The 12,005-nt window shown below is 46.8% G+C and overlaps 1 protein-coding gene across 1 annotated transcript; it reads left to right on the top strand.

Moving 5' to 3' along the window:
* The first annotated feature begins 3,611 nt into the window (after positions 1–3,611).
* On the top strand, positions 3,612–11,672 carry MRPL48 (mitochondrial ribosomal protein L48). The gene is made up of 8 exons (XM_032991084.2): positions 3,612–3,858; positions 4,749–4,801; positions 5,139–5,176; positions 6,160–6,245; positions 7,002–7,174; positions 8,796–8,898; positions 9,723–9,812; positions 11,423–11,672. Exons 1-8 carry the CDS (start codon positions 3,838–3,840, stop codon positions 11,495–11,497), a joined length of 639 nt encoding a protein of 212 aa, XP_032846975.2. The 5' UTR covers positions 3,612–3,837; the 3' UTR covers positions 11,498–11,672.
* Positions 11,673–12,005: the final 333 nt, after the last annotated feature.

Here is a 12,005-nt window from a genome sequence, read left to right as displayed (position 1 = left end):
TTAAATTTAAGTAAGTTTTAATAAAAGATATAAGCAGGAGCTCGCATTCAGCTTTGCACCCATCGTTTGGGAGCGATTCCCCCTTGCTGTGGCAATGGTCATGTGGCTTCTCTCCTACACGGGAGTGAAAGGGAATCCAGACTCAGAGACCAGATTCAAACAATTCCAACATCATTTTAAAAACATATATTGTCCTTGTTTATGTGTCAGTATGGATTCAGGGATATTTCCATCCGATCCCTGGGAAAACAGGCTCTCTACCAGGGAGAAGTCTTGACTGTTAGTAACAATTATTTTTATCACAACAGCTCTGCTCAGCCTCAGCATCTCTTTGCGCTGAGCAAAGGGAACACTTCTGCATTGCCTGCCAAAGAGGTTTCAGCCCGAGGGGCTGCCAGGGGATATGGATGAGGCTTTCAAGATAAAGCAACTGAGGGATTTGCCTCCACTTGCTGGAGCCAGGGGAGATCATCCCACCAACTGCTGTGGGCCTTCAGCAAAGCACTGCAGAAAGTAGAAGAGGAGACACACCTATCAGAAAATTTTTTCTAAGGTGTATTTAAACACTTTTTGATTGTTTTTGTAATCGGACAAGTCCAAAAAGAAATGTAGACTTTCAGGTACTGGATCACAACTCTCCTATGACAGCTTTGCTCCTCCAGACAGCATGATAGAGAGCGGATGGAGAAGGGGCAGGGAGCCTGCAACAGCCTTCTGTGGAGGTCGCAAACTGCTTGAGCATCACCTCTGCTGTGCACCAAGCTGGGTCATTGACAGGGCACACCCAGCTACGTGATGGGGAGAGAAATCTGTAGTGAAGCTGAAGAGGATGGATGAAATTATCCCTCCAGCAAGGCCTGGCCCTCTTAGCAGCAGAGGGAGCCTTAAGAAGAGCTCCCTGGTTTTTTTTAGCACAGTATAGAAAATGAGTGTTTTGGGTTTCTGTGGCTGAGGGAGAAAGCAACAAAGCAACACCTTGGCTTCTTTTTTTAAATGTCACAAAAAGGCAGGTTGCGTTCCTGCAAGCAGGGATTCGGTTACCTGGCTGCGAAACGATTCATTAGTCAAAGAAAAGCACAGTGAGGACAGGCAGCTGGGAGCTGAAGCTGAGAAACATTCAAATTGGAAAGAAGGTCCACGTTTTTAAAAGAGAGGGTGCTCAGCCGCCAGAACAAGCTGCCAAGAGCAGAGCTATCTTTGTATCCAGAGAAAATCAAGAGCAGGAGCCTTTATGAGAAAGATGCTTTCATCGAAACAGGAGTGATCTGCTTCCATACAGCTGTAAGTCAGTGGAAATCTATAGGCTGCAATGTGCAGGAGACAAAAAATTACATCATTTAACAGTCCCTTTTGGCCTTAAAATGTACCCATCTATGATAGGTGTCAGAGAAACTCCACACCGGAGAGATGGACTCATTTTCCACTGAGACACATAGGCCAGTGATGGTCATCGGGAAGGAGATTCCTGCAATATGTTTTGCAGTGACTGCTGTACCTCAAACTCAGTTTGGGGCAATGCTCCCTCCTCAGCCACATTTTGTGAGTGGCCAAAAGATGAGTCCCCATGAGGGGCAGAGGCAATTAGGGGGTGTAGCGCCCCTCCATGAGCACACAGCATTTGAGGTCATGGAACAAAAGGGCGTTGTAAGCATGACCTGCTCTTCATTTCAGTGCCCATCACAGCCTGTCCCCTCAAATACAGGACCAGTCAGTCCCCCTCCCGTTATAGCAGCCCCTCCTCAAGCATGGAATTTCTTCCAGGTCTTCAAAGTTTACTGTAGGAGAAGCCCAGCTTTCCTGGAATGGGAATGCCAGCCTTAACCCAGCGCAGACTCACACAGTGCTCCTTGCTTGAAGCACCCTGGAGTTATCGAACAAGTGTCACTGCCAGGGTGGCCCTGCCTGGGGCTCTCGAGGTGAGATCAAAGGGCAGTACAACATCCGTTCCACATAAGCAGTTTTGTCGTGTCCGGGGAGTGCCACGAAAACACAGCTCAGAGCTGGGAGCCCATGTCCTTGCAAAACGTGGAGGAGAGAGCAAAGGTGGCACTGATCCTCCCTTATTCCTCCATACGCTGAGTGGTTGGAGGAGACAGCACAGCTGTGTGCATGGCACAGAGCCCACCTGGGCTCTTTTTTCAGACAAACCTTGTCCCCTCATGTTCCTCCTCTCCCCTCCATGCACCAGATTGCAATGGGGATGAACATCTGGGGTGTCAGGCATATAACAGGAGCTCCAGGCACTCAGAAATGCAGGACAGGACCTGGCAGTGTGGATCATGGAGCAATCAAATGCAGGAGTCTGGTCTGCAGCAGAGGAGACTTGCCACATCAGTGAACGCAGATGAACTGGAGAGAGAGAGTCTATCATGAGCCCTGACAGCTCCAGCCGAAAGCAACTGGAGCAGCAATCAGTCAGCAGAGCTGGAAATCCTGACCCGAAATCAAGCTGCCAGGCAGCTGCTGCCCCAAATGGACAGCTCTAAGATGGGGGCTTAGGGAAATGGGCAGGAGTATCTGCCACGCAAGGGGAAAACTGGGGCCATACAGGAGAGAATGGAGCAGGGAAGAGCCTAGGAGAAATGACAACTTGTATTAGAGATGGCCTAATGAAGAAAATAAAGGTGGAATGACAGAAGGGGGCAGTTTGCAATGGGATGGGTTTTCCCAAGGCAACTCCAGACTGGCTGGTTTGCGGGGCACAGGGCCACAGAGCACCCATCTCTTCCCACCCTGCTCTGCCAAGCAGACCCCCCTGCCCACCTCCTCTCCCACTGGGAAACGCATGCTCCAAATCAGGAAGTTCCTTAACAGTCCATCCTTCCTACAGTCTTCCAACAGCAAATTTAGATAAGTGCCTCCAGACAGCAGCTGGGATCAAAACGGTGTAAGTAAGGCAGGATACACTCTGCCTTCAGAGGGAACAGTCTGCTGCTGAAATAGTTTCTTTGCTTCCCCCACAAGCTGAAAGCACGCCTGCCATAGGGCCCGAACACCTCATGCTGATGCACTCCATTTTCAAGGCCTGCAGCAGCCTGCCAGCACAGACAGAGTCAACCCCTAACCATTACACGACTGTTGACTACAGGGTAAGGCCCGACCCTGCCTCCGCAACCATAAAAACCCAAACCCTCTGCAGTGCTCGTTCCAGATGTCAGAGCCAAACCAGCCAGGTTTAGTTCCAAATCCTCCAGCCCTGCCTCAGGCCTGCAGACCCAGGCCGGCCATAGCTGCCCTCACACCCCACAGGGTCTGGGAGCAGGGGCCTGCTGAGACCCCATGGGGTCCTCGCCTTGATCCCACGGCCAGCGGGACCAACGTGAGCTGGCTGAGGACTCGTGAACGCAAACCACCTGGCCCTGAAGCCTGCTCGACCCCTGCTGCCCTCCACCCCCGCTCCCCCTCACAGCGCTCTCCCGCCGCGCTAACATGGCCGCCTCTAGGCCGGGCCACACTCAAGATGGCCGCCGCACCACGCCGGGGCGGGGGCTGGCTGTGCCACGGGCGCCCTTCCACGCAGGACACACTCAACATGGCCGCCGTGCCGCGACTCGATGGACGCGGCGGAAGGCCAACCAGCTGGCGAGGAGGAGCGGTGGGCGGGCCGCGGCTAGCAGGGTTGTGTGCACCGCGTAGCCGTTGCCACGTCGCGCAGTTCCGTGAGGGGGGCAAGGTGTCCGCCATTACCGCGCTCCCCCTTTTAGGAGACTGGGGCCTTGCGAGCACCGGGGGTGTGTGTGTGTATGTTTAAAAATTGACGTTTTCCCTCCACCCCGGCGGGCGGAGGCTGTGGGGACTCTTTGAGCAACGGACGCAGCTCCGTCCTGAGGTGTGGGGATGAACGCGGCGCTGCCGAAGGTACCGGCGGGCTGTGACGGGACACCGGGCTCAGCCCTAGAAGCGGGGGAGGACACCGGGCCTGGCCTCGGAGGCGGGAAGGGGAGGGACAGGCCTGGTTCTGGGGACAAGGAGGGTCAGGCTCAGCTCTGCTACTGTAAAATTTTGGGGGTGGGCGGCAGGCCCAACTCAGCCCTGGGGATAGACTGGGGGGACACAAACCTGACCCTGAGTCGCTTACCGTGGTGTACATGGGCCAGGGGTAGAGACACTTCCACACAACACCCCCCATCAGGCACACGTGGGTCACCTCAGTGACACAAGGTCTGTTATACCTCACCCCCGCCCTGGCACTGCCCTCGGGGACAAGCAGATCCCTGGTCCTCCTTATCCTTCTGCTAGTTATCCTCTACATCTGGTAATTAACCTCTACCTGGGTAATTATCCCCTCCCCCCCCCCCCCCCCTTTGGCATACTACTGCCTGGCAGGGTTGTGGTGACAGCAAAGCTCTTGGCAATGGATGATTTGCATTTCCCTCTGTCTGTGTGGAGCTGAAACAAGCACGAGGGTTGTTCATATGGCTGTTGTAACCTGGTGGGATGGTGTGAGGGATGAACACGATCTATAACCAAGGGGAGGAGGGCCTTCCACCGCAACTTGTTGGATCCTGAAGCAAAGTGAGGGGGTGCACACTGTTACCTCAGTCATCATCCTCCTTCATCCCTTTCATCTTTATTGCAGCGGTATTTTGGGGAGTGATAGTGGCTGGAGGCTGTGGAGAGACCGGGAGGGTTACGGGTACATTGAGAGGGTCTCAGGTGTTGTTTCAATGGCTGTATTCTGGCAAGCACTGCTGAAAACTGAGTGTCTGCCCTGCTGTTTGCATTTTGACTGTGATGGCTCATTGCAGGTGCTGTGCTTGAAGAAGGGAGTGTTGCTAAAGCAGGTGTTTGCACTTAGCAGGTGAGTGGTCTAAAATCAAACCCAGTAAGTAAAACACAGTATAAGGCATTAAAGACACTGGGTCATTTCTACTGACAGTGTTAGAAAACATACATGACAATAAAAGTACTTTTTGCTAAGGAAAAGCTTTTAATTGTGGAGGGAAGACCTTCAGCTGATGTCTGGGAGCTGAAGGGGCTCTAGAATGTGAAGAAGATAAAATCTCTTTGTGAGTGGGAGCAATCTGTGTCTGAAGAACTGGGGGTTTGAGCCTTTGTTTAAGGAGATTGGCCAGATATGTTGTGTTACCACAGGTGGGTAAAATCAGAGCTTTTAATGATTATCCTGTTTATTACAGAACAGCAACACCCAGAGAAGGCCATCTGTGTGCTGCAGGTAAGGCCTCTTACTAATCCAATGCAAGACAAAACTTCATTGACCCAAAGTAAATATCATACGTTTGAGTGTTTGTGACTCCTTTTGATTTACTTTTTATTTTAGCCAACTATGGACTGGTTAAATAGCCTGAGCAGATGCTCTTCCACTTCCATACCTTTTTTTTTTTTCCCCTAACTTCTGTTTTTCTGTTCTTAGCTACGCAGGTGGTACTAGTCATGGTATTACACTGTGGAGTGACACCAGCCAGATGCTATTCATTGTATTACTGCCCAGGAACTGACTTAAACCCCTGTGAGGTCCCACTTTGATGCTTATTGTATTGGTGGAGTCCACTGTCACAATTTAAAATAGAATTTGATTTTGATGAAGCAGAGCGTAACTGAGTGGCTTAGATCCTTGGTGTTTAGTTTCTTTTTGCTGTTCTGAGCTTCATTTATTAAAATGAGGACTATTGACGGTTTCATTTTACCCTGGAGAAGGAAATATAAATAAAAGCTGATGCCATTTTGAATTGGCTTCCTAGCACATGAATATTTGATCATGGCTGGATTTAAACTTAAGTGGGGCTCAGATCCATCATAGTAGATTCACTGCTGTCACATCAGAGGAGACAGATGTAACATTTCATCAGTATCCTCACCATCCACTGATGCTGACAAGTCTGGTTTGGTTTTTTTTTTCCTTTTTTGTTAGCCTGAGAATTCACCTGGGAAATGAGTCACATTTAATCTCTTCCTTCCTTATTTGTTGTTCACCATAAGCAACTGTGAATTGTAACAGGCTTGCTGTGATGCACAGGTTGCCTGTGTGGGGCAGAGATCAGCCAAAGCCTTAGCCTGCTTCTGTCTGTCAAAGAGCCGAGGACAAATTCTTGTGCCCAGTGTGAATTTTGGGCTCTCAAAGCACCTGTGTATGGTTGTTAAAATAAGGGCTGCCTGCCATTCAGCTGGAAACATGTTTGCTCTGCTTTGATTTTTAAGGTGATGCGCTTGTGGGTTGCCACAGACACTACAGATCCAATCCTACGCATGGTATTGGGAGGTTTAAATACCTGCTCCCAAAGGAGGTAGGCATAAGAACTCCTCTAGTGTACTTGCTTTCAGCTGACCCATCATTTTACAGTCTCATTTAAATGTTGGTATTATTCATTCCATCGCTGATGAGTCATGTTAAAAAAGAGTAATGTAATAGTTTACTGTTGCTTTTCTCAGTAAAGGGTGTTATATCACATGAAGTACCCACTTGCAACACTGCATAAATACTTGTTTTTGTCCGGCACATGATTGTTTAAGTTAGTGAGTAGTTTGGGGAAGGAGGAATCTCTTCCTGGTGCTGAATTTAACACCCCAGCTTCAAATGATTGCAGAATATTGTAAGCAGGTCTTATTTGCATTTAAACTTTTTACATTCCCTGAAGTTTGGAAAGATGACAGTTTTTGTGGAAGGAGAAAACAATAACTCATATAGACAGCTGTCTCAAAGGCAGCAACTGAAATAAAAAGCAGTTTGTTTTCTACTCCTTGGTTTCTTCTGGAAGAAATTAATCATGGTATGCACGTATTTTCTGTGTGACTTCTGTGGTGCTGCCATCCAAGAACTGAAATGCTCAACTCAAGAACATCTGTTAAGATAATGTCATCCCAGTTTTGCAGTCAGGGAAAGTGAGCACAGATGGGCTGTGATATGTTTGACACAGTTCAGCAAACCTTTGTTAAAGAGTACCCTAGTACGGTCTCCTGTGTGGGCAAGAGTTAATGTTTTTTATTTCCAGCTTTGTTCCAAATACACTTTTTTTTTTTTTTTTTTTTTTTTTTTAATACAGGCTCCAAAGAGGAAAAGGGATAAAATACAGATGAAAGAGATAAATGTTGGGACTGAATTTGAGTATGGAGATGTCAACATCCACATGACTTCCTATGATATGTGTCTAGTGGAGTGTTTTGCTCAATATGTGCATAAACTCTGCAACCAGCTCTCCATTAAAGTGAACGAAAGGTATGAGAAACGCAGCTCCTGTGTTTGTCATCCCTTGCAATCACGTTGTGTTAGACTGTGTGAGGCTCGTAGATGGTGATACCTTGCAGTCAAGGGTGCAATCTAATCTCGCTAATAGATTCCCACATGTAAATCCATATCTTCTGTCATCTGCCTGGTGTTCTGGTTTTATGTGTCTGTATGGTTTTGGATGCTTTATTCGTATAAAAAAGACTGAAATGGAGTTGTTCGGGCACTGACTGAACAGATCTCAAGGAAAAAAATAGCTGTTACTTTTAATTCCTTTGAGAAAAAGGCTTAAATCTGTGGGTGCTGAGCCTGGGAATGTAGTAAAGTATTGCTGACTTTTGCTGCTATTTTTTTCTTTATAGCATTTCATCCAGGCTCTGATCATATATTGTGCAGTAAGCAAGTGATACCCGTTATACAAACTAGAATGAGCTTGTGAAACCCCTGAAGATTGTGGGAGAGCTACCCACTACTTTAGTAGTAAAGGATGCTTCGGTTGCTCGCTAGATCAACGGAGCAGGTGTAGTCCTCTTAACAACTTTGCTGCTTTTAGTGAGTCTGAGGAATGTGATACAGGCACCAAGGAACTGTAGTCATTGGGAGAAGCATTGCGTTGCTGTAAGGAGGTAAAAACACTTAGTGGTGATTTTCTGAAATGTGTATCTTTAACTGTACCTCTGAGTATAAACACTGGCTCCTGTTCATGCCAATTAAACCTATTGTTTTCTTTATCCACTTTGCTGAACTGTCAGCTTTGGATCTGAAACTCCGGATCCACAGATCAGTTGCTTGTGGTCTCTCTGTGATGCCTTTTGCACCAAACAGCACTAAAAACTGACACATCGGTGACTGATAGGTGTTTCCAGAAGGATACCTGGTGACACTAAGAAATTATAATGGTGTCAGCAGCAATGCACTGGAAAGCATTTGCAGAGAAATCACACAGCCTGAGACTGTTGATAGCACTTTCTATTTAAAGTGTTATTACCCTGTATCATACTTGTGCCCTCCAAGGTGGGGCTTGGTATTCAGAGTTCAGTATGTACAGAAAGAAATGATTTGCCCTTTAAGAGCAAAAATTTTAGAGTAAAGCGTGGGGGCTGTAGGAAGTAGCCTGTTGTTACTGATGTTGTGCAAATGGAGATGGGGAGGCTGACATCTCTGGAGTAACACTAAGCAGAGAGCAGAATCTGATCCAGTGCCTGATTGTACTCCTTTTAAATTCAGAGGTAAAAATAATGTCTTTTGAGTGGTTTGTTGCAGCAGTGGTTTTTAGCTGTGTTTCTGATGAACAGATTACAAAATAAGTCAGAACTGTTGCTTTAAAGCTCTCTGTCAACTATAAAGAAGTTAAAAGTTCTCTTCTCAGGCTGGTGTTTGTAGCTGAAACAGGTTTTTGCTGGCAGTAGTGCTGCAAGCTGCTCCCTTATCTCTTTCCAGTAAAACACCCGGCTTCTGCCAGTGCTTGATTTGCAAGATACATTGTTTGCATAATTAATTTCTCATTAAAAGTTAATCTCCTTCCACATTCTCTGCTGCTGGAGGTTGATTCATTTCCGTAAAGTGCAAATCTATCCTCCCTGTCCTAAGCACTGACCTGTGGTTCCTGCAGCTACGCGATGCCCACTAAAACCAACGAAGTGCTGTTGTTGGAAGAGCGAGGTTCCAAAATGCAGCTGGATGGGGTCCTTACTACCCATCAGAGGGTTGTCCAGGTATGAGCTGGCGTTTGCTGATAGTGCTGCAGCTCTTGTGCAGCACCTCCTATCTCGGGCTCTCAAAACCCCTTAACAATTGGAGTTAAGTCCCTTGAACAAATGAAAGGCGTGATTTGGGCGTAAATTGAAGCACAAAGAAATCTAATTAGATTTCTTGCTAAAGGTTCATCACAAAGTAGAAGCAGAGGAAGGGTTCCTGGATTCTGTATTTCAGCCAGAAGATTTATTATATGTTTTATGCTGAATACTTGATACAGCGGGTAGAAAACTCATGTTTAAGGATGAATGATTGGACAAAGTCAATGAAATTTAAAAATACTATTAATATCAGGGCCAGCTTCAAAAGTGTACAGTTGATTGAGGTAATTAGATATTTCTCCGAAATGACTTTTTCCTTTTTTACAGTGTGTTCCCTTGCTATATGCTAAACCTCTGCTGAATTACATTTTAAACCTAGAGGTGGACATTTCCACTGGAGAGAGCTGATGTGTGGTTAACACTGGAGCTTGCAGGTTTGCCATGACAGCCTTTGTATTAGAGTCTGACCTAGATTAAGATCTCTGTGCATCTTAAGTCTCTTTATATGCAGGAGAGTGTGCAGGCAGGGACAGGAAGCACAGTGTTCATAGGGAAGAGCCAAAATGAGAGCTCTGGGCTGTGCTGTATGCGAGAGGTGTGCACACGAGTCAGAGTGCTGCTCTAATGAAGTGGTTGACTGCCACAGGCTCATACTGAAATGGATTCTTCCTGTGCCATTAGTATAATGAGTCCATTTTGTATGTGGTGTTCTGCTCCTGCAGCACTTTTATTTCTTCTTTCAGATCAGCGGTTTGAGTTCAACATTTGCTCCGATACTCTTGGAAATTATTCAGAGTAATCAGCCTGAAGGTGTTCATCTATTAGTGAAAGAGGTATGTTTAATTTTACCAATACCTTTGCATTTAGGAAGCAGATATGATGCGTGACATGACTTTGCTTCGAAAATACAGACCTGGTCCTGAGGCTTCTCTCTACCCCAGACTTAGGGATACCCAGGATCTCCAGAACCAGGCCCTCCCTTGGCCTATGAAAAAGCATTACTTCTAATTATTGATGAGTGTTTAATTTTCCATTTAGCCTTATATAACTCGTGCCACAGAAGGTACCTTCCCAGCCAGTCCTATAGATCTGTAGAGATGGCAGGTTGCAAGTTGCTTTCCTTTGCTGCTGCAGATTCCCTGTGACTCAGAAGGGAACGCTTTCCTTCAGCGATCCTTCACTGCCTCTTATCTGGGAATCACCAGGAACTCCACGGAACAGTTGGTAGAAAAGCTGAGGCAAAACCCAAATGCTGTGCCCTGTTTTGATGGAATTTTCTATGGGAGGGGTTCAGTTTGTTTTCTGCATAAAGGCCCAACAGTTTTCTCAGCACTGAGGACTCCAGGACAGAACTCCACTCACTGGTGGACCAGGAATAAGGAGATATTTAAACTTCTGTCACTTTACAGACAAAACCGTCCCAGGAGGCTCTTTTTGTTCAGGGACTAAAAGACTTTAATGGCTGGAAATGGAAGGCAACACACTAAAGTCAAACATGAAAACACAGTTGGCTTCTTAAGTGGCCTTTGAAGAATGTTTAGTTATCTGCAGCTCTGCAAAACCAGAAGGAATATAGGAGAAGGTCTCCTGAGTCCAGTAATCTTCTCTGCTTTAGTCACAGTCCTGTGTCTGCCTTAGGGCTGCCATTTCTTTTTTTTTTTATTTTGGCTGATGGCTTTATCTCTAGAGGGAGAACTGTGACATTGTGCCATTTGCAAAGTCATTGCAGTCTGAGGCAGGAAGCCCAGGAGAGAGACCCAAGGTGGCTTTGTACAACTGGCAATGCAGAAGAGAGATTAAAACTTTGGGATGCTCTTGCAAAATTCTGGAGAAAGTGCCAGGTCTCCTGATGAAAGTAGATGCTACGGTGATAGGCAGTGGCAGCGTTGGAGGCATCCAATTGACTTTTTGAGCACAGTGCCATTGCTCACTCTTTCCAAAGCAGTTAGCCAGGTGAGGAGGAGCCTACAATGCTGAATTTCAGAGTAACCCATGCGGTGACCAAGCATACCTGTGGTTGCTGCACTCGCTTGCTGCCAGCTTTCTGCCCTCTGTGATTTACCCCCAGAACGTGCTCCTGTTGGAGTCTGGGTGTAGGGGAGGAGGACGAAGCTCTGCCACCAGCTTCCAAATTGAGCTGCCCATGAGATCCTAGCCTGCAGTGGCTTCCCACTCCCTGGGTTCAGTGGGCATTTAAGTCTTTTGTTTTACCGCTCTCAAGTGATTGAGAGAGGGTTTGAATTCCTCTTATTTCAAATTGAGCTGCCCATGAGATCCTAGCCTGCAGTGACTTCCCACTGAGGCTTCCCACTCCCTGGGTTCAGTGGGCATTTAAGTCTTTTGTTTTACCGCTCTCAAGTGATGGAGAGAGGGTTTTAATTCCTCTTGATTTCAAGAGGTGATTCTGATTTGTTTGGATTTTTTTTTTCCCCTCCCTCCACAGCACACAGAATCTGACTTCAAGAGCCGATTAAAGTCTCGACCAGAACTCGAAGAGCTCCTGGCACAGATGAACTGAGGCATAACGCTCCATCCATTTCAGAGCTACAACTGGGAAAGCGTGGCTTCTCCTCCATGGCTGCTCGAGCCTCTGGGAGGTGGCTTTGTGAGCACTGTACTGGTAATTTGGTGAACTGGAAATTTCCACTGTTGTTAAGGAGCATGTCTTAATAAATACATGTATTTATATCTGACTGATTTGTACTCTGAGTGAAGGGGATCACAATGAAGTGTGGGTTTACTTCTCTCAGTTCTTCCCCCCACTTTTTGTATTTGTTTTTTTCTTGCACGTTTTGTTTTTAGTGAGGATTTTTGCAAGATTCAGTCTGCTGAAATCTTTGCAAATGAATAATGCTGTTCTGCAACTCTCCCAGATGCTATTATTGTGGAAGTGACTGTTCTGCTTCTTTCTTCAGCTGAAGGCTGGAGCAATTCTTTATTCTTAGAGAGCTGCTTAAATCAGAGCTTCACCAACATGAGAGGAGCGTCAGAGCGCTGGGAGGGTTGGGGATGATCATCCCCAAGCA

This window comes from Tyto alba, unplaced genomic scaffold, assembly GCF_018691265.1.
Source record: "Tyto alba isolate M040663 unplaced genomic scaffold, T.alba_DEE_v4.0 Super-Scaffold_2, whole genome shotgun sequence".
In the NCBI taxonomy this organism is placed as follows: Eukaryota; Metazoa; Chordata; class Aves; order Strigiformes; family Tytonidae; genus Tyto; species Tyto alba.
This window is presented reverse-complemented; position numbering and strand designations above follow the sequence as displayed.

What these genes read in the sequence shown, in the direction of transcription:
- MRPL48 (XM_032991084.2), top strand. Translation starts at nt 3,838, where the DNA reads ATGAACGCGGCGCTGCCGAAG. An exon ending in CAGGTGTTTGCACTTAGCAG is followed by an intron (nt 4,802 to 5,138) that starts GTGAGTGGTCTA and finishes TGTTTATTACAG; the next exon opens with AACAGCAACACCCAGAGAAG. An exon ending in TCCATTAAAGTGAACGAAAG is followed by an intron (nt 7,175 to 8,795) that starts GTATGAGAAACG and finishes TGGTTCCTGCAG; the next exon opens with CTACGCGATGCCCACTAAAA.